Source organism: Copadichromis virginalis, linkage group LG23 (assembly GCF_057382275.1).
Source record: "Copadichromis virginalis isolate Kocher_CV1m ecotype Utaka linkage group LG23, C_Virginalis_male_GT1.1, whole genome shotgun sequence".
Taxonomy (NCBI): domain Eukaryota; kingdom Metazoa; phylum Chordata; class Actinopteri; order Cichliformes; family Cichlidae; genus Copadichromis; species Copadichromis virginalis.
The window spans coordinates 10,094,966-10,117,671 of record NC_140639.1 but is presented as its reverse complement, the minus strand read 5'-3'; the positions used below and the strand labels follow the sequence as shown (position 1 = coordinate 10,117,671).

At 38.8% G+C, this 22,706-nt stretch overlaps 2 protein-coding genes across 4 annotated transcripts; both read left to right on the top strand.

The window, feature by feature from the left end:
• The first annotated feature begins 783 nt into the window (after nt 1-783).
• LOC146680303 (ELAV-like protein 1) lies at nt 784-9,175 on the top strand. 2 transcript variants are annotated; one of them, XM_085448165.1, is made up of 8 exons: nt 784-939; nt 1,977-2,039; nt 3,373-3,444; nt 3,547-3,715; nt 7,105-7,208; nt 7,671-7,824; nt 7,912-8,137; nt 8,290-9,175. In XM_085448165.1, exons 2-8 carry the CDS (start codon nt 2,004-2,006, stop codon nt 8,606-8,608), a joined length of 1,080 nt encoding a protein of 359 aa, XP_085304291.1. In that variant the 5' UTR covers nt 784-939; nt 1,977-2,003; the 3' UTR covers nt 8,609-9,175. The 2 variants fall into 2 exon arrangements, with proteins under 2 accessions (XP_085304291.1, XP_085304292.1); XM_085448166.1 differs by lacking the exons at nt 784-939; nt 3,373-3,444 and having other exon boundaries at nt 1,976-2,039; nt 3,512-3,715.
• An 8,202-nt stretch (nt 9,176-17,377) lies between these two features.
• On the top strand, nt 17,378-21,878 carry lnp1 (leukemia NUP98 fusion partner 1). 2 transcript variants are annotated; one of them, XM_085447286.1, is made up of 4 exons: nt 17,378-17,554; nt 20,392-20,637; nt 21,360-21,449; nt 21,711-21,878. In XM_085447286.1, the coding sequence occupies exons 1-4, from the start codon at nt 17,378-17,380 to the stop codon at nt 21,876-21,878; spliced, it is 681 nt and encodes a 226-aa protein (XP_085303412.1). The 2 variants fall into 2 exon arrangements, with proteins under 2 accessions (XP_085303412.1, XP_085303411.1); XM_085447285.1 differs by having other exon boundaries at nt 21,357-21,449.
• Nucleotides 21,879-22,706: the final 828 nt, after the last annotated feature.

The window sequence follows — 22,706 nt, the reverse complement described above, 5'->3', positions numbered from 1 at the left end:
GGGCTTTTCTTTTTCTTCTTTCTTTTTTTTTCCCCACTCAAACAGTTGGTCGCACCTGTGCGACCTAGGATTTTTTAAGTTGAAAAATTTTGCGACCAAATTGGTCGCAGTCTAGAGCCCTTCATGTGATGAGTTAGTAGGAAAAGTAGGGCAACTGAGCTTACCATTTTGAATGAAAGTGTGTTTCTTGTGAAAACAAAGATTTTCTTCATGAAAATTGTGCCAAATGCAGAGAATTGCATGTAGTGTGTTAAAAAAAAAGTGTGTTTTAAAACTGCAATTTGAGTGTAAAGCAGAAATTGTGTTTGTAGTTTAGCAGGATTGGTTCAGGGGGTTGGTGCATCAGATACATGTTGTAGTCATTGTGTCTGAAGTACAAGAAATTGTGTGTAAATAACTGTGAAAAACTGTAAAAGGTTTTTTTTTCCCCCTCCCACTGGCAACAGAGTTCTTGCTCATAAGGGGGTCATGTGATTGTTGGGGGTTTTGCTGTTTTCTTTTTATTATTGTAGGGTCTTTTCCTTACAATATAAAAGGTACAACATTTGCGGGAGTTGACCATCTCATTCTGAGCAGACAGATGTTTTACAGCTGGATGTTAATGTTTGGGTGATGTCATGTTTAGTTTTCTGGTACACGTGTTGTTGGTTCTATTTTATAAATAAAGTTCTTCAGTAAAATCAAAACAAAACTTCTGATTTGATTTTCGTGTTTTCCCAATGACTCCAGCAGGGGGCAAATAAGGAGCACAGTCCTATTTTACAGAAGAAGAAGAGGAAGAAGGACAGGGGGAGATCTCGCGATACTTCACTGGGCGGCAGTTGGTTCTTTGTGTGCAGTAGGGAACGTGCTTGTTAGGATCGACAGATCATCTCATCTTCCAACTGCGGATCGAAATCTGACCCAATCACACCGGATCACCTGTCCGCACTCCCACAGGTAAGAACGGTGACGTCTTTGAGTGCCAAGGTGCGAGTGGCCGAGTAGCCTCGTGGTGTGTCCGCGGTGCTAACAGCGGCTAATGCTAGCAGCTCCGCGGCCTCAAAGTGCGCGCTTTTATTTTACCCACTTTACCTGCTTACCTATCCACATGTGAGACCCGACTGTAACGCGAACTGGACCGGAACTGGAAACCTACGGGTTTTTCTGAGAAACGCCAGCGATCTCTGTAATTAAGTTAGTGATTAAGTAAATATGTGTTAATCCATTAAGTTAATGTGTTCACCTGGACCTGTGGGCGGTGCTTCAGCGGTTAGACGGTTCTCGGGGTGTCAGGCAGGTAAATGTAGTTCTAGAGCTCTTTGGTTGGTTAGAAATGTTGATGACATTCTCAGACGTCATTCTGATTGGCAGTGTTTGGGGTCAGATGTCATCTTATAGAAAGCTGCAGGTGAGTCAAACAGGCCGAGAAACATCTGGAATCAATGTCTTGATGCATGCTCAATCATCCAGGTAAGTAATTCCCAAAAGGTTGATTCTGTTAATCTTGATGTGGCTTTTCCGATGGGAGAAACATTTCATCCTCATGTAGGTGACTTTCAGCTGACTGCATGACTCCATTGTTTATTCAGTAGGTTAGCTTCCGTTGTTGTGCAAATGTACTGTTTATAAGGTTGGAAACCTGCAGTCAGCTGAGACTGAAGAAGTCACCTGGATGGTGATGAAACGTTTCTCCCACTGAACACGTCCAGATGAACATAATCAACGTTTTGGGATCTGGAATCAACATCTGCACATTGATCCACAGAGAACACCCGGACTTCACAGGTGCTTCTCAATCAATAATGCTACTGTAGCAACAGGAACATAAGATAATACAGAGTGAAATGAGCTAAACTGGGGACCCATCATCAGAGAGTTACTGGTTTGGGTTTCCTGATTGAAACAGATTGAATTCTGATCACCTTCAGTTTATCGAGTAGCTTGCAAATGATAAGCAATGATCAATAATCAGCTGCTTTTGCTATTTTTCACAGACGCAGTTAACTTCCTGAATCATTTCCATGGCGCAAAGACGAGGACACATCAGGTACCTGAAGGTGAGTGGATCAGTAGTGATCAAGTGTTTTTAACCTGTTCAGAGGCTGTGCTGTGAAGCGGGTTCAACAAATTCAAGCTTTCTTTCAGTTAACCAGCTTAACAAAATGATAGCACGAGGACCAAACATCAAACTGTTTCTGCATTTTCTACATCAGCAGCTGAACATATGCATCATGTGACTTCACACCTGGGTTTCGGCCATGATGTCACCCAGAGGCCATTGAACAGGTTTTACAAATAAAACGATGAGTAGAGGATCTCAGTCTCGCTGACTCAGACCGTAAATGACAGAATCGGTGAAAACAAGGCAGTTCCATCAGATTTAAACCTGCTCCTGACCATGTGATCGGCACGCATTACCACGGTGATCTCACAGGTACAAAGAATGCCACCTTTGTGGCACAGAACTCTGAGCTTAAGCTTGCTAAGTCGGCAATCTGGCTTTGTACTACAAATGTAATCGCAAAGAGAATTCAGAGCTTATCTGAAAACCGGAGCCTATGATTCCTTTGGGTGATCTGGGTCAAGTCGGTGAGACTTTTTCAGGCGATTTTCAGACTTTGAACATTCATACGAACACTTTTTAATATACCTGACTCCTTTCTGTTTCGCCTTCACGCACCGATAAACGCATCATAGAGCAGCTCAGGCTTCGGTGTCTTGCTCAAGGACACTTTGGCCTGCAAACTGCAGCAGAACCACTAACCTTCCAATTAGTAGATGAGTGTCACCCATCCCAAATGACAGAATCTGAATCTGTGAACCTATGTCAGCATGAAATGTAATCAGATTACAGTCAGACTGTCTGCTTATAAAATGTCACTTTAAACACATTTAGTTCAGTTTGGATCTGAAAGTCATTTCAGCCTTATTGTCACTAAAATCCATCACTGAGCCTGACGATTGATCGCTGATCGATGTCATGTAAACGGTGATTCTACAATAACTGTAATCGTATTACACTCATACTGTCACTAGAGATTTGATTCTAAGTTGTAATCTGTCATTGATGGAATAGCTGTCTCTGTGCTGATATATTGATGAGTGGTTGGTTGGACTGACTTAATAGCTGTGACTTTATGAAAGCAAGGGTCACTCAGCTAATTCAGGTCCAGGAGGAGGGGAGGAGTCAGAGGGAACACCTGTCAGAGGTTACCCAAAGTTTAGTTTCCAAAATTCTTTACCCTGGTGGCTCTCTTTCTGGAACAGAAACCCAAGTCTATCTTATCTCAGGGTTAACAAACTCAGAGTTTTAGCTGACCCCAATTCCTGAATCAGGGCCTGGGGATTAGTGCATGTTTATGACAGGTGTGTGTGGTGTGTGTGTTTCAGGTGTGTGAGGTTCAGAACTCTCAGGGTGATGTCAGAGACGCTTCGCTCGCCGCTAAAGGAGCTGCTGGAAATGTGAGTGCTACGCTTTGATTGGCTGAATCTGTTCACTTCCTTTATTCTGGCATCTTTTTGACTTTAGTGAAAGTGATGATGGTGATGATGTAATGACCTCAGGAGCTGTACGATAACGGGTACGGCGAGCAGATGATGGAGGACGAAGACGCACGCACGAACCTGATTGTGAACTACCTGCCGCAGAGCATGAGCCAGGACGAGCTACGCAGCCTCTTCAGCAGCGTCGGCGAGGTCGAGTCTGCCAAGCTCATCCGCGACAAAGTGGCAGGTAACGATGAAAGTACTGCTAATGTAGTGCTGAAGTACCACTAATACAGTACTACTGAAGTGCTGCTGCAGTATCACTGTTAGTACCACTACTGCAGTACTACAGTAGAATCACTGTAGTACTTCTGAGTACCTGGACTGCAGCAGGTGCTGAGCTCCCCAATCGTACTGCAGTATTATTCAGGTAGTACTTAGAGCTGGGCGATATGAGATTTTTTCATATCACGATATGTTTTTTCATTTCAGGCGATAACGATATCTATCACGATATAAGCCAAATAACTATATTTGTAAGATTTAAATGTGCCGTTGCTCACAAGTAAAATGTGAAATAATCAGCAGCTTGTTTTTATTTAAATATTTATTTCCCATAATAAGTTCAACAGGGTAGATGTACTTAAGGAACATGAGACTTTTTCAGATAAATAAAGGCAAATATTACAAACTACACAAAAGGCAGCCGCTAAAGCGTTTAAGTTTCAAAATAGAACAAACAAAACAGACTAAATTGTCAATTCCACTTAGAAACAAAATATTAATTCTAAAAATAAATCTTAGTTTGTTTTACAGAAGAACAGACAAAACTGACTAACTTTTGTCAATATCAAATAAACTGAGAACTAAAAGGAAATTCTCAATCTCTCCTTGTTGTATAGCTGAGCTTTTCAAACAGTTTTAACAGTTACTTTAGTCTGACAAAAGCCGAATGACGAATTAGCGCTTCCAGTCAGAGACTGAGGCTACGTCCACACGTACACGGGTATTTTTGAAAACAGAGATTTTCCGTTTTCGTTTTAAAAAATAATCCCGTCCACACATAAAGGCAGAAATGAAGGAAAACGCTGCTATGAACATGCCAAAGCAGCAGGTGGCGCTAGATTCCTAACCGTGCCGAAATGTTGGCCAATCAGAAGTCTAGAAGCCTCGGTGGGAAAAAGTAAACAAAGCTGGGGCATAGAAGCAGAACCGAGTCGTATGTGTGGAGGGACAGTAACTGTGTGTATATGTAAGCATTTAAACACTGCAGAGAGTAGAATTAACAGTATTGTAGAAATTCATTTCACCGAAACAATAACGTGGCGCACAGTGTGATGCATGCACCAGTTTATTGTATTTCCAGACTTGCTTTCGGCACAATTTACAGTGCACGCTACTCTGTTTTTTGTCAGACTTGAAATAGCCGAAATACCTTCACACTACGGAACTTCTATGGCTCTTCCGTTCGACAATCTCTCCGGCATTGGAACCGTCATCTGTTTTCTCTTCGGTCACGCTCGGTTGATTTTTCTAGTCGGCACACTCATTTCCTCCATTACGCGCTGGCTCCATTACCCGCTGGCTGCTTCCCAAACAAACACACGTGCGGCTTGGCACTTGTGCTGTACGTAACAAGTCACGCGACGTGATGCTGCGGCTGTGATTGGTTCGGCTCTGCGCTACTTAATTTGGATTGGCTGACCTTCTTTTTTTTTTTTTTTTTTTTTTCTTGAGGACAAGAGCGGCGAGGTCTATCGCGATAGCTTAATTTCTCTATCGAGTCAAAGTTATATCGCGATACATATCGTCATCGTTCTATCGCCCAGCTCTAGTAGTACTATGGTATTACTGGGGTACTGTTACACACAGTAGTACTGTGGTATTACTTTGCTTACGACTAATGATGATAATTTTACTAAAGACAAATACCAGATTACTTTTGAAGCATTATAAGTTTTACTGTGAATATGTTTTATTTCAGTACTTGAAGTAAATGTATTTCAGCATTAACACGTGTACTTGTTCATGCTTCATTGTACTTTGTACTCCTTATACTGCGAAGTAGGTCACAGCTGTATTTTGCAGTAGTTGTAGTATCAGTACATAGTCGTTATAGTACTGTTTGCAGTATTTCCTGTTCACTGTTGTTTTTTGGGGGGTTTCAAGACGATCAGCTGATTTTGTTTGTTTTGGGGGGGTTTTAACTCTGTTTTTTTGTTCTTCTTTTTTTTAGGTGAATTTTGTGATTTTTCTCTCTCTCTTTTTTTTTTTTTTTTTTGTCATAAAACAATTTGGATATTTTTGTTGTTGTAATCTTCATTTTTTTTCACACCAGGTTTAATGACATCAAAGTGTCTAACAGGTACTTAATGCTGATTGGTTACATCAGGGCTGGGCGAACAAAGTAAATAAAAAGTTATTTACTGAATGATTCAAAACAAATTAAAGAATGATTTAGAAAAGAGGTGTGGCAAGAATATGTTGACACTAACTGAACTTCTTGTTTTTTATTTTATAAGAATTTGAAACTTTGTAATTACATTTTGAGGCGACGGCCGTCTGGTGATGAATGTCTTCAGATGACACGTGGCTTGGTTGCAGGTTTTCAGGTCTTCTGCCCTACAGCAGAAACAGAATAACTTTGATTGGCGAGCAAATGGCGAGCAAATGGCGAGCATGTCAGTGCCTGAGCAAAGAATGAAAGTTTTGGTTGAATTTTTTTCGTCCAGCCTCTGATAAAGGTGTTTTGTTTTTTATTTTTTGTGGGGTTTTATTTTGTTTGTTTGTTTTAAAAAGTATTTTCACCTGTTTGATTTTTTTTTTCAGGCTGTTTGTAAAACTTTAAAAATATTTGAAGATTTTTTTTGTTCTGAACAAGTCGAGAAAACAGTCGTTTTCAACAGTCGTGTGGGGTGATGCAGGATTGCATCCTGCCAGCGTGTAATCGTCAGGTCGTCGTGCGTTCAATACAACCATGTGCAGATGATTTGTGCCGACGGTTTGATCATCATCATCATCATGTGGCTAACCACCGTCATGCCAAAGTAATATATCACCAGTGAGTCATCTTTAACCTCATTCACTGACGACGATAAATTATTTACTTCCATGGACAGATCTTACCTGAACTGGCCAAATCAGGTGAGATCTTACCTTTTCAGATAAAAAATAAATTAATATTTATATTGAATATTTAAACATTTAATCTGGATTTTATTTCAACTCGATGTAAGTGCAGTTTTTATTTTCATCACTTTATTTTCTGTGAGAACTAACTTGTGTTGAAGTGTAACAGGAGAGATGACCTTTAACTTCTTTGTTTGTAGTGAGTTTTTTTCCGAAGTTGATTTTTTTTATTTATTTTTTATTTTTTATTTTTTTTAAATAGGTGACACTGCAAGGTACATTGGCTAACTGTTTTGAGAGCTAAAACGTGGTAGGTGCGCGGCGGTCAGGCAGCGTGGTGGGTGGCGGCAGGTTTTCTCGGTTTGTTCAGAAAACTGATGTTTTCCAATTGACTGTATGGATCTCTGTACTTAGTTTGAACTCTGTGTTTGTTTCTCTCGGACTGTGTAGCAGCTGTAACAGACGCTTTTGTTTTTTATTTTGTTGTTTTCCTTTGTGTTTCTCTAGGCCACAGTTTAGGTTACGGCTTTGTTAACTTTGTTAACCCTAGTGATGCAGAGAGGGCTATCAGTACCCTCAATGGCCTGAGGCTACAGTCTAAAACTATCAAGGTAACGTGCCACAGGTGCTCTTTGTTTTTCCTGTCTCAACTGATGTGTTATGTTCCCCGGACAGTAGAGGGCACTCTCACCTGTCTGATGGATGAAGGTATTTTCAAACTCTGCTGTTTTGTTTTTAATTGTTTTCGCACCGACACGTGTCAACACTGAATCTGTGAATTTCTTCAATTCAGTGAGACAACGTACTGCACCTTTTACTTTCAGACATTAATGATATTAATGCTTTTATTTTGGTGATCAGAGCCTGTTTGGATGCTTTTATTTTGTGTTTTATTTTGTTGTTTGGAAAAATTGTGGATTTTTATTTATTTTTATTGAATATTTAAAAATTTAAATCTGGATTTTATTTGAACTCAATGTAACTGTATTTTTTATTTTCATCACAGTTTGTTTTCTGTGACAATTATTTTGTAAAGATGATCAGCTGACTTACTTCCTGTCACTTCCCCGCAGGTTTCATTTGCACGGCCGAGTTCGGACGCCATCAAAGATGCGAACCTGTATATCAGTGGTTTGCCACGGACTCTCAGTCAGCAGGACGTGGAGGACATGTTCTCGCACTACGGTCGCATCATCAATTCTAGAGTGTTAGTGGACCAGGCTTCAGGTACCGCACGCGCTCAGTAAGCTCAGGGTCATGTGATGGCTTGTGATGTTTGGAACTGAAAAAATTCTGTTCTGGTTGGCTGTTTAGGTCTGTCACGTGGCGTGGCCTTCATCCGCTTTGATAAGAGGGCCGAGGCCGATGACGCTGTCAAACACCTGAACGGACACACGCCTCCCGGCAGCGCTGAGCCAATCACGGTCAAGTTTGCTGCCAATCCCAACCAGGCCAGGAACTCCCAGATGATGTCACAGATGTACCACGGCCAATCACGACGCTTTGGGGGGCCTGTCCATCACCAGGCACAAAGGTTCCGGTATGCTGACCTGCTCAGAATAACCTGATTACTGTAGTCTGAGTACTCTAACCTACCTTGTCCCGAGATCCAGCAGCTAATTGACTTAGATGTTTGTTACTGTTCGATGAGAATCAGTTAATCTGCAGCTGTCTAATACTTCGTGTGTCCAGGTTTTCTCCAATGAGCACCGACCACATGAGCGGAGGGGGTGGGGCCTCGGGGAGCTCATCCTCTGGTTGGTGCATCTTCATCTACAACCTGGGCCAGGAAGCTGACGAGGCCATGCTGTGGCAGATGTTTGGCCCGTTCGGTGCAGTCTTGAATGTGAAAGTGATCCGAGATTTTAACACCAATAAGTGCAAAGGCTTTGGCTTTGTTACAATGGCAAACTACGAGGAAGCTGCCATGGCGATCCACAGCCTGAACGGGTACCGCCTGGGGGACAAAGTCCTGCAGGTCTCCTTCAAGACCAGCAAGGGGCACAAATAGAGGAGGGGGCAAGGCTAAAACTAATAACAGGTGTTTTTGTTTTTGTTTTTTGTCTGTTTTCTCAGTTTTTCCCAGCATGCCCTCTTTCTTTATGTCAGTAAGTAATTTTTCTGGCTGTGTGGGCATTCATCCACAATAAAGGACTGAAATTTGCAGTATGACTGACAGCTGACTGTCAGCATTGTTATGAACATAACTGGAGTTGTATCAATTTCTGCAGGTTTACTTTAAAACATTTGGGGTCAAAGGTTACGGAAACTAAATCTGCTCTTTTCTGATTTGAGTAAAACGTTCAATTGGTTTTATGTACAGTTTATGTAAATGATGTCATGGTAACCACTGACAACTGATTAAAGGATTAAAAGTTTGGACAGGTAACCTGACGTTATCATGTCAGGTGATCAGGTCAGTGTTAGACGATTAGTTTCATGTTGTACAGGTGAGGTAGAGGAATGCACCTGATGAACAGGTAACTGATGTGAAGTCGATTTTCATTTGTTTTATTTTTGTATTGCAGCTTCATTGTGACATTTATTCAGCAATAAATCTGTTATTGTGAAAACTTAACCTGTGTCTGAATGTTTGTCTCCCCTTTGTCTGAATTTCTTTAAACTGTCAAACTTTTTCTTTATCGATGGACACAAAGTGTGGAGTTTATTTTACTATTTCTGTGTCGTTGCATATTCAGTACAATGGCGTGACTGAACGATGACAAATGCAGTGGTCTGTTTGGACAAATCTGTTTATTTGGATCCAAAACGTCAGAAAAATCTAGCTCGGTTTGAAAGAATAAATGCCACAAATTTGTCCTGTGGAATTACGCATCCACTGTGTAAGAATAGGTAAGTCCGAAAATATTTTTAATGTGGGAATTTACGCATCCTGTGTGAAAGTTTTAAAAGTTTTACTGGGAGCCAGTTATAGAGGACCACAAGGCCACATGCATTGAAACAAAGAATTCTGTGCTTAAATTATGAATTGTATAATAAATCATCCATTTGTGAATTCATTTTTCAAAATGATTTTATTTATTCAAACAAAATTAAAGTAATTGGTTTAATAGTTTAAAAATAAAAACATTTAAATCAATTTTTCAAAGTGAATTATTAATCCATTAATAAATGAGAAATTGATTTCATAAAAAAATTACACTCAATAGAAACAGATTTTCAAAAACCATTTTTGAATAGAAAGCCCTCTCTTACTAATATTTTCCATATATCGTACTTGTTTAAATCTGTCATCTAAATTCTTTATAGGATTCAATTTGTTGTGCACCAAAATATCCTTTAGATTTTTATTTCTTCTATAAGCTGTAACTTTTAAATTGCTGTAAAGGAGGAAGGGCTTGTTGGGCCATCAAAAAAGAGGTATTAAGAGATTGATTCAAGACTCCGATGTGTCTTGAAAAGGTGATTACAAACTGAATCAATTCACTCTGATTATTCCTCCTAATTGTTGGCTGATCCTATCAAAGAGTGCTTTCACTTCACTTTAAATCTGCCCTTAAAAGCGGACTGAGTAACCTCTTGGTCTTAAAGCCTTAAACAACGCTGAAGTAGCTTCTTCCACATGCATCTTAAAGGTACAGATACGATGGAATCTAATCAATTGAGATTTAATAATACTCCTGAAAACATGTCTAGGATGAAAACTTTTTTATATAACAGTATGTGTCTATCTGTATCCTTAAAACAACAAATAGTTGTTTGCTTTGATTATTATTGTTTCTAAAGAAAACTATTGTGTCTAAAAAGTTAACTTGGAATTTATTTAGTTGAAACTGTAACTTCATTAAAGGGGTGGTGATTGTTCAATTTATCAAAAAAGATTTTGAAAGCTTCTAAGCCATGTGTCCAAATACCAAGGGGTTGGCGATAACCACAATCGTCATGTGACGATCATCAATAACTGGAGAAGCATAAGCACAGTGGGGAAATTTTGTGTGAGTGGTGTTGGTAGCAGTAGGCTCGTGCCTGCCAAGTTTGGTGGCAATCGGAGAAAGTTCAATTTTTGAGCCCCTTAGGTGCCCACTGTGGTATTTAAAGGCCTGTGAGGGAGTGGCTGGTTGAATCATGGTTGCAAGGTAGGACATTGAGGTATGTGTATCATAGGATAGAGCTGGAGGAGACCTTTAGGGCAATATAGCACCTGCTGGATGTAGGAGGTACAGAAGCTGAGTTGGGAGTGAAAAAAAGGGTTCCATTTTGAGGACCCATAATGCATTGGAAGAAGGACATAATCAATTTTTTTTTCACTTTTTGCATTTTTTATATATAATTTTTTATTAATTGTCTGTTTCTGTGTCTGTGTTTGTCTGTGTTTGTTTGTTTTTGTATCCCTCTACAATGTGAATTGCAGCCCAGTGATGCTCCAATTCAAATTTGACAGTGCTTTGACAATGCTTCCATCTAGTGGTGAAACAGTTTGCGGCAAACTAACTGGAGCGTGCCTCACCAGGAGAGAGTTATTAGGGCTCTCAGAAAAAATCCCAGCCTTGGAGATCTTCTGGTGAGAGCATAATTGGAGGGGAGAGTCAAAATGCCCCCCACACAATATCCACACTGAATCAGTTTCTTTCCGTTCCGTTGGATCCACTGTGACTCACCTCTCCCTGTGTTGCAGTGCCTCCAATCTACAGTTCACTAACGTGCCACTATCATCCCTGGGTCTCCCGTATCAAGCTTTCACTCCTGTTCACGTAACTTTCATAGCTTTAATCAGCGTATGCCTCTCACAGTTAGTGTTTCTATGACTATGTGTGTATGACCTTGTATATAGCTTTGTAGTTTTATAATGCCTCACAGTTCATGTTATTAGGATTTACCTTAGCTTTGCCCTTGCACCTGTATATAGTCACTGGCAGAGTTTATCCCACAGCTATTGTTATAGTTCACCTGCTCTCAGCTCATATTGTGTCACGTCCTGTACATATGACTGTTTACACCATATCACAATCACTGTAAATAAATCTCGTTACACTAACCTGTGCCGCTGTCTTGGGTCTGTGTTTTTGGTCCATTCTGTGTTGTGACAGTTTTGCCGTGACAATATATTTAAAGTGAGTATGTAGACCGATGTCTTACGCGTATTAAATACAGGTCATACAGGTGTCCCCTCACTGGGATTGCATGCTAAATGATTGTTTGTAAATGAAACCTGTGAATATTAATTGGAAAGTAGAGTTGAGTCAAATTGGTGTGCGCCACCCCCGTCCTCACGGAGCAGCCCTCCCCACGAGACAGGCACCATTCCTGGGATAAAACCTCCAGCAGTGATCCCCCTTTTTCTTTTTATTTGATTTCACTGTAACTGAAAATAGTTTATAAACTAATGAACCAACTGCTAATCGTCATCTGTGAAGGCTGAGAACATGACTACAAAGTCTCAAAGGTCAAAAGGTATTCTCTCTTAACAAGTGAAAGCTCAGTAATGGCCAAAATATTAGTCACATTCTGCCCAATTCTGTTTGCAGATTGCAATTTTAAAAAAAAAGAAGAAAGATTTTAAATACTAGTGGGGAACTTTTTCAGTTGCTTTCTCCTTCATGACCTGTACCTACCTGAGAGATCGTGAGAGAAACAAGGCACCTCTGTGTGTGTGTGTGTGTGTGTGTGTTTCCAAGCCTCTGCTCAAAACAGACTGTGAGAGGGGAGATCGAGACAGAGAGAAGCCGTCATCTGCTGGAGTGCTGGTCTGTCTGGAACGTGCTGCTGCCTGGCTACTCAATTTGTGCCTAGGGCCATCCGTCCTCAAACAGTCACCAGCAGTGGGCAATTTTTCAAAGTCAACTCTACTAGCTGTCAGAAGAGTCTGACTGTAACATCTATTCATAGAAAAACTATTCCCTGATTAGTTGGACAATGCAAGGACTGGCTTTAAATTATATCATAACTGATTTACACACAGATGATGAATTAAAAGAAAACAAAACACAGTTAAGCATCTTAGAACATCTACAATAGATGATCAAGGTGGTTGAAATTTGGTCAGTTTCATATATAAAATTAAAATGATTCATGTGGTGTCATGACTTCATGCTTCATGTTTGACTAGTTTATATTCTATTGTTTTATTGTTATATTAAATGTAAGTATTCTTATGTAAACAGTATGTTTATGAGGGAAGACAAACTCAACACATGACGCAGTCTTCAACCTAAATTCAAATTTTAACATATATTAAATTAATTAACAAACTTTAAAAACAACAACACTAAAATCTAGAACCATAATAGAACCACATGAAGTATATGAAAAAAAAAAACATCATTAAAATAAAGAGTTTCTTCTATTGGGGAGATTCTTTGAAGAACCAGACCACCTTTATTAACCTGAGAGTGCTCATTGAACCATGCAGTGTGAATAGGAGAGACCTGGGAGAGACCACTCCCATTGCATATTTTATCACAGGATAAAAGTGATCAATCAAAACAACTTTACCAAACCAATTACCAAACCATACCAGCAAAATCCCCCCTGTCATCAGAGCAAAGCCCCAAATCCCCTCACTGTGGAGAGCCAGAGTTCAACTTTTTCCTTTAATTTGTCACTTGTCTCCGGTTCTTTCTGTAGTGAATTTAATCCTTTTTGTTTTTCAAATACAAATATTTCTGTTTTTCAGTTTCATTGAATTAAGAGCAAGATATGTAAAAATCGATCAATCTGTTAAAGTTGAGCATAGCACAAAACGTGTGCCCGCCCTGAACATAATCGATTCTTGCAATGAAGGCCATAAAATCAATTTTGCCTGGCACCACATGTGATGTGAGACAATAACCTTGTGTGTTACATGTGTGGTGTGTGTGTAGCTGTGGGAAGATGGATGGATGGATGGATGGATGGATGGATGGATGGATAGGGGCTACTAAGAATGTCTGATCTTCTGTTGACTCCACCTGTTATTCCTATAAACTGTGCCTGCTATTGTTAGCACTGCGTGGCTCAGTTGTAGCTGCTGCCAGCAGGTACTTGGTAACCTGTGATTACTGAGACGTGTCTGTGCTCTCCTGATGCACGTGGCATGTTGTTTGGAAATGTAAATCTTTACAGATCAGCTATGTGAACACAGCAGATTATTCCATTTAGATTTTTAAATCTGATTAACATAAATTCATGCTGGTATATTTTATTCATGCAGGTTGTTGTTGCTGCTCTTTCTGCAGTGCAGTCTGTTGATTAAGTGAGTGAGTCCAGGGTAACTCCTGCTTCCAGGGATCATTTTGCAAACATTGTTCTTCATTTATAGTATTTATAAAATCCACTTTTTTTTTTACAAATCTCAAATATTCAGATCATATTTGAATAATAAACTTGCTCTAATAATAATAAACTTGTGAGGCCCGTCTCATGTCATGTTTAAACAGGATTTTAGAAAAATGTTTTCAAAATCAAGTCCTAGAGACTGATATCGTATCCCAACATACTTACAGCTAATAGCTATGAGTAGATAGGTGATCTATCTGAGTCAACTAAACAGAAAGTATTGCCTCATTTGTCTCTTTAATTGCCCAAAGATGTATTCTCCCACACTGGAAGTCACCCAAGCCACCAACAGAAAAGTCTTGACCGACAGATCTAATGTCATTCCTTAAATTGGAAAAGTTTATAGTTTCTCTTAGAGGGGCCAATAAGAAATGTTATACCTCACGTAAGCCTTTCCTTTCATATCTCCTTCCTTCTAAGGAACCCAAATTCCTTTTCCCTTAAAAAAAACCCAAAACAAACTTTTTCTTTGTTGCTTTTTTTTTTTCTTTTAGCAAACACTTGTTGTGACACTAAGGTTTAACTATATGTAGACCAGTGTTGGTCAAGTTACTTGAAAAAAGTAATCAGTAACTAATTACTGATTACTCCCCCCAAAAAGTAATCCCGTTACTTTACTGATTACTTATTTTCAAAAGTAATTAATTACTTAGTTACTTAGTTACTTTTTAAAAACACGATTTACAACCTGAAGAGGTGATAAAGCGATAGATCTTTCAGCCCAATTCTACTTTTTCTACATAATCCATCATACAAAATGTAATCAAATGGAAAAGTCTCTTTTTTTAACTTGTTTTATCAGTTTTAATCTTTTAACTTTATGCATCAAGCAAAACATTTAATTATATGCAACATTCTCTGACTTGAATAAATTAGTTTAACATTTAAACCTATTTTCTACACATTCCAGCACATAAAATAAAATATTTTTTGTGTTTTTACTCACTCTTTCAAACAGATGCAAGTAAAACACAGCAGAAAATAAATAAAGTCAAAGACTCAGCGGTCCTTTTGCTCTATTTTCACCTGTAAAGCAGGAGCAGGGTAGGCGGAGGGTTACCCTGGTGCAGGTGTGCTGCGGTCAGTTGAAGAATCCGCGCGAGTGTCTCTGTGAGTTTCCCATCACGTCGTAGCTACTCGGTGCTTGCTCGGAAGTTTAGGGGTTTTTTTCGCTGTAAAAAGAAGTTTTCTTCCCACGCACGATGGACGCTAATGTTTTTGTCACTTTTTATGGAATCAAACTCAAAGTAAGGTCAGTACTTCCACACTTTAAACGCTGCACGCTCATACTCTCTCCCGCACTCGATATATTATCCATTGTTGATCTGCACACAGCTGCTGTCACCAACGGCGCACTCGCTTACGTCACTGTCGTGAGACATTCTCGCAAAAAAAATCACGGTTTTAGTAACGCAGTAACGCAGCGTTCCTACGGGAAAGTAACGGTAATCTAATTACCGATTTTGCAATAGTAATCCCTTACTTTACTCGTTACTTGAAAAAAGTAATCAGATTACAGTAACGCGTTACAAGTAACGCGTTACTGCCCATCTCTGATGTAGACTGTATGTTTTGTATGTAAATGTATAATAAGGTCTCAATAAAACAATATAAAATATTGTGTTTGTGCATTCCTTGCCTCCCTTCATTGGCCTCCAGTGAAATCTGAAATTCATTTTCTAATTTTACTATCATACAAAAGACTGAAAGGCCGGCCCCTGCTTTCATAAGAACTGTTAAAACTGTTAAAACCCAATTCCACTCAGGGTATTTTAAGTGTTGTGCATTCTGATTTTAAATGTAGAGGTGACCAAAACTAAATTTTGGAACAGCCTTCTTCAACTTATCAAGTAGGTTATGCCTCTGCTTTGATTTAAACTAGCTTTAATACGATAGCATTTTCTGAAACATTTTATACTGATTATCGTGGTCATTCGGCCTTTAAAAAAAGCATGATGATTATGTAATTAATCGATTAAGAGTACGATTATGTGTCTGCATGAATGCATGCTTGTATGGTATGCAACAAGCTGCTGTACACAGTCACTTATCAGTAATAACAAATTATCAATAAGTCATTGTATTTTTATTATGTATTATATGGTGTGGTGTTGTATTGTATAGCTATTCTCTCCTGTTTTAGTTGTTTGATACAGAGGGTTTATCCTAAATCTGAAACACAATTTTAATTTTATATTTTAAAAAAAAAAAACCTGTGCAGATTTGTAATGTATGAATACGAGATTGTTTTCAATACTTTTAATTCAATTCAATTTTATTTATAGCACCAAATCACAACAGCAGTCGCCTCAAAGTGTTTTATATTGTAAGATAAAGACCCCATAATAATACTGGATGGAGGCTCGTTGATATTATAATATCTCAACGGCGCACACGGATAGTACTCTTCATTTATTTAATAAAATGTGGTCATTTGTCTTCAGGTGTGACCTTGTTTCATCCTTATTTTTGGAAAGAACACAGATTACCGTAATCTCTTTCTCAGTGGGGATCTGAGGTTACATGATAAAGCAGCATGAATGTCTCATAACAGTGCCTGCCCTGCCCTTCTCTTTGAGATCTTTACAACATTATTAGCACAGGGAAACTTTGAGTTTGTAAAAGAGCAGAAAAAGACTTTTATATAATTTCTTCTGCTTTTTTGTTAAAAAACACAAAAACCTAATGAAAACATGGTGTGTCTAACATGAATATTTCCAATAATACACAATCCCCTTTGTGTAGTAATATCAATAGTATTTAATACTACTACTACTACTAATTTTTCAGACTGAACTGACACGATATATACTGAATTATGATGCCAGAGATGTTGCTTTTCTAGCTGATGGCCTTGTATTACATGTTTTCATTGTTCATGTATAAAATCTGGATTTTACATACTTGACTTAAAAGAGCAAAACAAATAAACTTGTATACAGTGTAATATTAAAGCTCTTTGCCCTGTATTGCACAAGCCTTGGGCTCTCAGCACCCAGTTGCCTGCGCTCCATAATTATTGACAGGTTTGATGTACTCAGCGAGTGGAAAGTATGGGGAAATTGGAGTTTCAGTTGTCTACCCCGAGGCTGATGACTGTAATGGAAAGATTAAAAGGAGTGGTCACATCACCCACCCTGTGCCAAAATACTAGCTGTTCCGTCACAGCTACCACCTCGCTGTTTATTCCAATCACCTCCAGTTTATGTTCTACCAGTGACGTTAAATAGATTATAGAGGATTCACTTATTTAAAGACTGGAGCTAAATCTCTGCAGGTTATTTTTAGATTGTCCAAGGATAACAACAAAAGCGACAGCTTGATTCACTAGAGGCATCTAATTGAAGTAAGTCACTTTTGCCATGTGGGACAGTGCAGTGTAGCAGAGCAGCTGGTCTGTTAGACACTCAATAGGTCAGCTGAGTGTTGTCAGTACTCACCCCATTCACTTTCATCTGTTGTACCAAGACCTGCTGCACCAAGAAGCTCCCTGCACAGCTCCATCATGTCTCTACGGCTTCTGCCTGCTATCATTATGGACAATGACGAGGACGATGATAGTAACTTCACAAAATGGATGAGCAGTTACTGGGGTCACGGACCAGACGCTGTACATTCCAGAGAAAGAAAACACAGGCCTTCAAAAACACAAGTTGATAGACGAGCATCACTCCCGACTGCGGTAAGGACCGGCTGCACTTCACGTATGTGTTCAGCTCTGCAGCATTCGACTTGATGCATGCACTGACATTTAAACAGCAGCAAAACACTTTTAACAAACATTTTTTGCAGTTTCTCTTGTCCAGTTTTACACCACATATGGACAGCATGCTTGTACACTTGACACTATAAACATCTTAAATTTTATTCTGTATAGCCCTTCATTGATAATTGGAGGGAAAATAAAATATATGCACTCTCTGATGAATGTATTTCACTATACTAATTAAAGGCCAGTTTAATAAATATAATAAAGTACATTTATCAGACAGTATACTTTCTATGTATTTCTTTAAAAGCAGCTCAGGGTGTTAGAAAGATCCCATACCTTCACTGACTGCAAATATCACTGCATGGAATATTTATAAAACACAGAGTTTTATTTTCTCTGAAAAAGACAAAATATGGACTATGACAGCAGAATAATGCACATGTATGTTTTACAAGCTGGTATGAGAACTAATTAAATATTAAAGCTTCCGAACAAAAAGCCTCTAGTAGTGTGCAAACTGTTGTTTTGGTAAATTTCCCCATGAAAGCCTGCAAAGTACGAAATTATTGATGCTCTAAGTGAGTTGTTTTCTATTACTTTACATCAGAGCGATCAAACACTGCAAATGCCGTGCCACGTGCTGAGCTGTTCACAGTCTCATTAGGAAAAACAGTATAGTTCTATAATGAATACAGACCAGTCTGGTGTTTGTGTTGTAGCTGTGTCTGTGTAGGTCTGTAGGAAAAGTATTTTTTCCAACTAAAAATGCCTTCACATCTGATATCATTTTCTTATATAAACAATGTTTTTAAGTCATGGGCTGCCGCATGCCAAAGCTCTTACACATATTCTTCATTCAATAGCGTTCCAACTCTTCCATAACCTCTGGCTATGTGGATGTTTAGCAAAAAATAGAGGTACAACTTAAAGCAGCAAACAAGCAGAAGAGCAACCAACATGAATGGCGCACAATTTAGTGATTTGTATTTTTTATTAATAACACAGAACAGGGTAACTTATCTATCAGCATAGTCAAGTGTCATGGCCTGTGTGGTGAATAGTGGTGCTTACTTTATAGTTTTCTGGTATATTTTCATTAGTGTGATGACAAATTTCATAGGAGTTAAGCGAAAACTAAAGGATGGAAGGAGCCAAAGAAACTCTTTCTAATCTAAAGCAGGTGATAAGAGTCACAACAGTGTAAGTGCACACATATAAAGTGGTCTCTCTGTGGAAGAAAAGAAACTTACAAGCAAGTAGTTTACAGACAACACTGGGTGAGCACAATCAGTTCTCATCATGAAGGAAGCACTGACAAATGCAAAAAAACAAATGTAGTAGCATAGTGTAACCTTTCACTAATAATCAGAAGAAGTGCTGTTTAAACTGAAGCCTGCAGTTCCCCGTATGCTCTGTTTTTAAGCAAGCAAATAGAGAAGTAATGCACAGATTCTTGGTCTGATAGTGGAACTATTGGTCAGTATATTTAAAATAACAATTTTGCTGAAAGCCTATGCTATATAAGTTTATTCTGGGAAATAAAGAAATTCTCATTCAAATAACAACTATTCTGAATATTTTTAGCCTTTCTTCATACTACATTTATCTTTTAAAATGCAGCAAATGCAAAAATGGTGTCACAGATGAGCCCATGACGTTACTAAATGTTCCAGGACGTTTATCAGTCAACAAGGCGGGCAGCTACAAATAGCAATGTTTGTCCTATAACAGTTAAAACTAGCAACATCAACATAACAAGCCACTTCCTTGCACCGCAAAACAAAAAAAGCTTCTTGCAAATACCATAAAAACATAGTATATATATATAAAAGATGTAATTAACCCCTATGACCGTTCTTTTTTTGAAGTCCTGTTTGAAGCTTAAAGTTTGAAATTTTGGCTGGTGAGATCGAGGTTTATGAAATCGAAGTGAGGGGTTGATCCAAAGAAAAAATACACTGCACATATAAAAACGTTTGACTCCTAAAGTAGCTACACCCTAAAGCGGTGGTAGGCGATTAATTCAAAATTGAAGAACCTGCTCAGTTAAAGAAGTCTTGACAGTACTAACTGAGATAGTAGATCAACAGAAAATCTGACATATTAAGGTGCATCAGCGTTGACTGCACTTTTCACACCTTTACACATATTTTGACCTATTTAAAGTAACATTTATCACATTGTTTAGTTTCTTTAAACAGAAAAAATCACATTGTCACAGATCTCTCATGTTATTTTTTTTCCTCAAATTTAAAGTCAAAGGAACATCTAGACATCGTATTTTTTTCCTCAGCAGCAGTAATAAAGTTAAGTAGAACCAGAAATAACTTCTGGGGTTGTAGAATGTCAGCCTGTGTCTAGTGCATCGCTATTTAAAGCTCCCATTAAGAGTTAAACCTTGGTTTAGTAATGAGTGCTCCAGAAATACATCATTTGAAGAGAACAGTTCAGTAGTTACAGATTTACAAGTCTAGCCAAACACTGAAATTCATCTGTACCTTCACCTTTGATGTTTTACTGGAGTTGCATTATCAGATTATTGCTGTTGTGTAAATATATATTTACGTTCTGTCCTGAGTCTAGAGTCAAACTATATATAGGTAGCTGCTTTGCCAACATGTTACTTAAGGATATTAGCGAGTGAGTGTTTAACCCCATTGACAGACATAAGGCAGACATGGTTGTCTCTCTAGTTTAATCTTCTTACAACTCCGCCTCACTATTAGAGGGAATGTGACACAATAATTTTACTCTCAAGTGTTGTTACGTGGTGTAATAACACTTATCGTTGTGTTCTTAATCCTCAGTCACAGTTAGATGTCATGAAGTTAAACAGGTTTCATGCGGCTACAATGGCGCCCACTCCCAGCCACGTCAAATCAAGAGAGGATAAGGGGGAAACCAGGGTCCACCAGAAGCCTCGCCGTGCCTCTGCAGATGACAACATCCGCGCTAAGACTGTGATCGCAGAGAATCGCATCACCACCATCCCAGAGCTCACAGAGACACTTGAGAAGAAGCTCTGTCTAAATGATAAGAAGACCACGTCTCTGGTGAGCAGGAGGATTTATAACATTAACTAAACGAACGATAAATGGTCCTTACAGATTTTTACCTTCTCATAGTGTTATAGATGACCGAAGGACGATCAGACTTGATGGTCTTTCTCCTCCTCATATAAAATTACGAAGCCCGTAAAAATTAAGGAGCCTGAAACGCTGCATTACTTTTATGTGCTGCCAAAGACAAAGCTGTGAATTACATAACCTACAAATACCCACATAATTAACTGGTCTTGAATGCACACAAGGACCTTGAAGTTTTCTTTTTCTTCTATTGTCCATGCTTTTTGTCGGCATACTAAAGAATATAGTTGTGAATGCATGTTTAATCCTTTTTCATTTTTATACCTGATTTTTCTTGGAACAAAATTTTTTGTCAAGCCCTGTTAAAACTCATTGTCAGGGGTTTAATGTTAATGAAACGGTGTTTCTGTATCTTTGTGGTGTCACAGGAAATCAATAAAAAAAACGTGATACATAACATACACAGTGCAAATAACATTTACAGCTTATCATAACTTTGTGAAAAATTATATCTTTATTTATTAGTTTACTGAAATTAAATGGAGCTCCTTCACTTTGGTATATAAGTTACATATATGAAGTTCCTGTCACTTAATCTCCCACTGATGCAATAATACAGGTTTATTATTTTTATAAATACATAAGTTATTGAAATCTTGGTCAGATGTTGTTTCTTTTTCTCACAGAAGAAGGACGATACGTTGTGCCTGATCTGTCATGAGGACATGCGTAAGAATGGGAGGGGAGTGCCACATTGTACACACCGCTTTCATAAAGAGGTAAGAGAACCTGCACACGTCAGATCTACTGCATGACCTCTGTCTACACTGTGTTCCCTAAAATCCCTGCAAGTCAGACACCAGATCTCTGATGCATGATATCAGCCTGTTCCCTGACATGCATGATGTGAACTGGAATGAAAACACAATGCCTGCAGCAGAAACATATCCCTGTAGATGCATGGAGTACACTGAACAGCCTGAGGTCCCAGGAACTGGATACTTACTCATTATGATGTTTCCATCTGGTGGGTGCTGAAGGCAGCTCGGAGGTTAGAGCAGTGTCGGCCCCGAAGCAGCAGTGAAGCAGCTGTTTTACAGGGGAGGAAGCTCTATGAGGAGAGGAGGAGGTCTGCAGATGGACAGATTTCCACGGAGAAGGAGCAGCACACACTCCATCGTCAACATTCCCTGAGGAGACATCGCTGATATTGTTTTCAAGAAGGGGAAAATGCATGATTTGCAGTGAAAACATCAGGATTTCTCCTGAACTTTTACTACGATGTGACACTGAAAAATCAGGGCCTCAAATCCCCTCTGGGCCAGAGTTTTAGGTCACTTTTGGAATAATTGCAACTTCTTCTCTTCAGTGTGCAAACACAGAGTTAAAAATGTTTGAAAAGGGTTAGAGTTAGAAAAAAAAAATTGAGACCGAGTTTAAAGGTTTGAACTCAAAGTTTTCTGCTTTAAAACCTCAGTATGACAAACTGTACTGCACCATGACTATGTAAACAGGGGTGTTGCTAAAGTGTTGGCTTGGGGCCTGAAATTTATTAGGTCCACCTGGTGCCCCAGCTTAATCTTTATTATATAAATGCAAACATGAGTGAAAATAACAGGGGGATGTAAGGTGTCCAGTTACATTTTTGCTGTAAAAACACTGTGGTACTCCTCAATACATTATTGTAAATATAACTATATAATGTTATATAATATGATAATACACACTAAAAGCTCTTCTGCTCAGTTATGGATGTATGACTCCCCCATGACATGCCTCACAGTGGTTTGATCCACTGCTTGTTGTTTCCTGACTCTAGTGCTGCATTCTGCAAATTTTGGCATTGATTCAATACTAACTAAATACAGGGCCAGTATTACCGATACCATTTAACCAATGAAAGCAGCTTATGTATTGAAGATGAGATGAAGTATCATCAATATACAAAGTCTGAACACACTTTAATGAAATCACTGTGATTTTTCCTTTCACCAAAACAATTCAGCTGTGTGCCTGTTTCTAAAGCACTTTGGATC

Bases quoted from the DNA above. Each gene is read 5' to 3' on its own strand.
- lnp1 (XM_085447285.1), top strand. From the start codon at position 17,378: ATGTCTCTACGGCTTCTGCCTGCTATCATTATGGACAATGACGAGGAC. The intron at 17,555-20,391 runs GTAAGGACCGGC...CTTAATCCTCAG, and splicing joins GAGCATCACTCCCGACTGCG to TCACAGTTAGATGTCATGAA. The intron at 21,450-21,710 runs GTAAGAGAACCT...TGGGTGCTGAAG, and splicing joins CACACCGCTTTCATAAAGAG to GCAGCTCGGAGGTTAGAGCA.
- LOC146680303 (XM_085448165.1), top strand. From the start codon at position 2,004: ATGGCGCAAAGACGAGGACACATCAGGTACCTGAAG. The intron at 2,040-3,372 runs GTGAGTGGATCA...TGTGTGTTTCAG, and splicing joins GACACATCAGGTACCTGAAG to GTGTGTGAGGTTCAGAACTC. The intron at 3,716-7,104 runs GTAACGATGAAA...GTGTTTCTCTAG, and splicing joins CATCCGCGACAAAGTGGCAG to GCCACAGTTTAGGTTACGGC.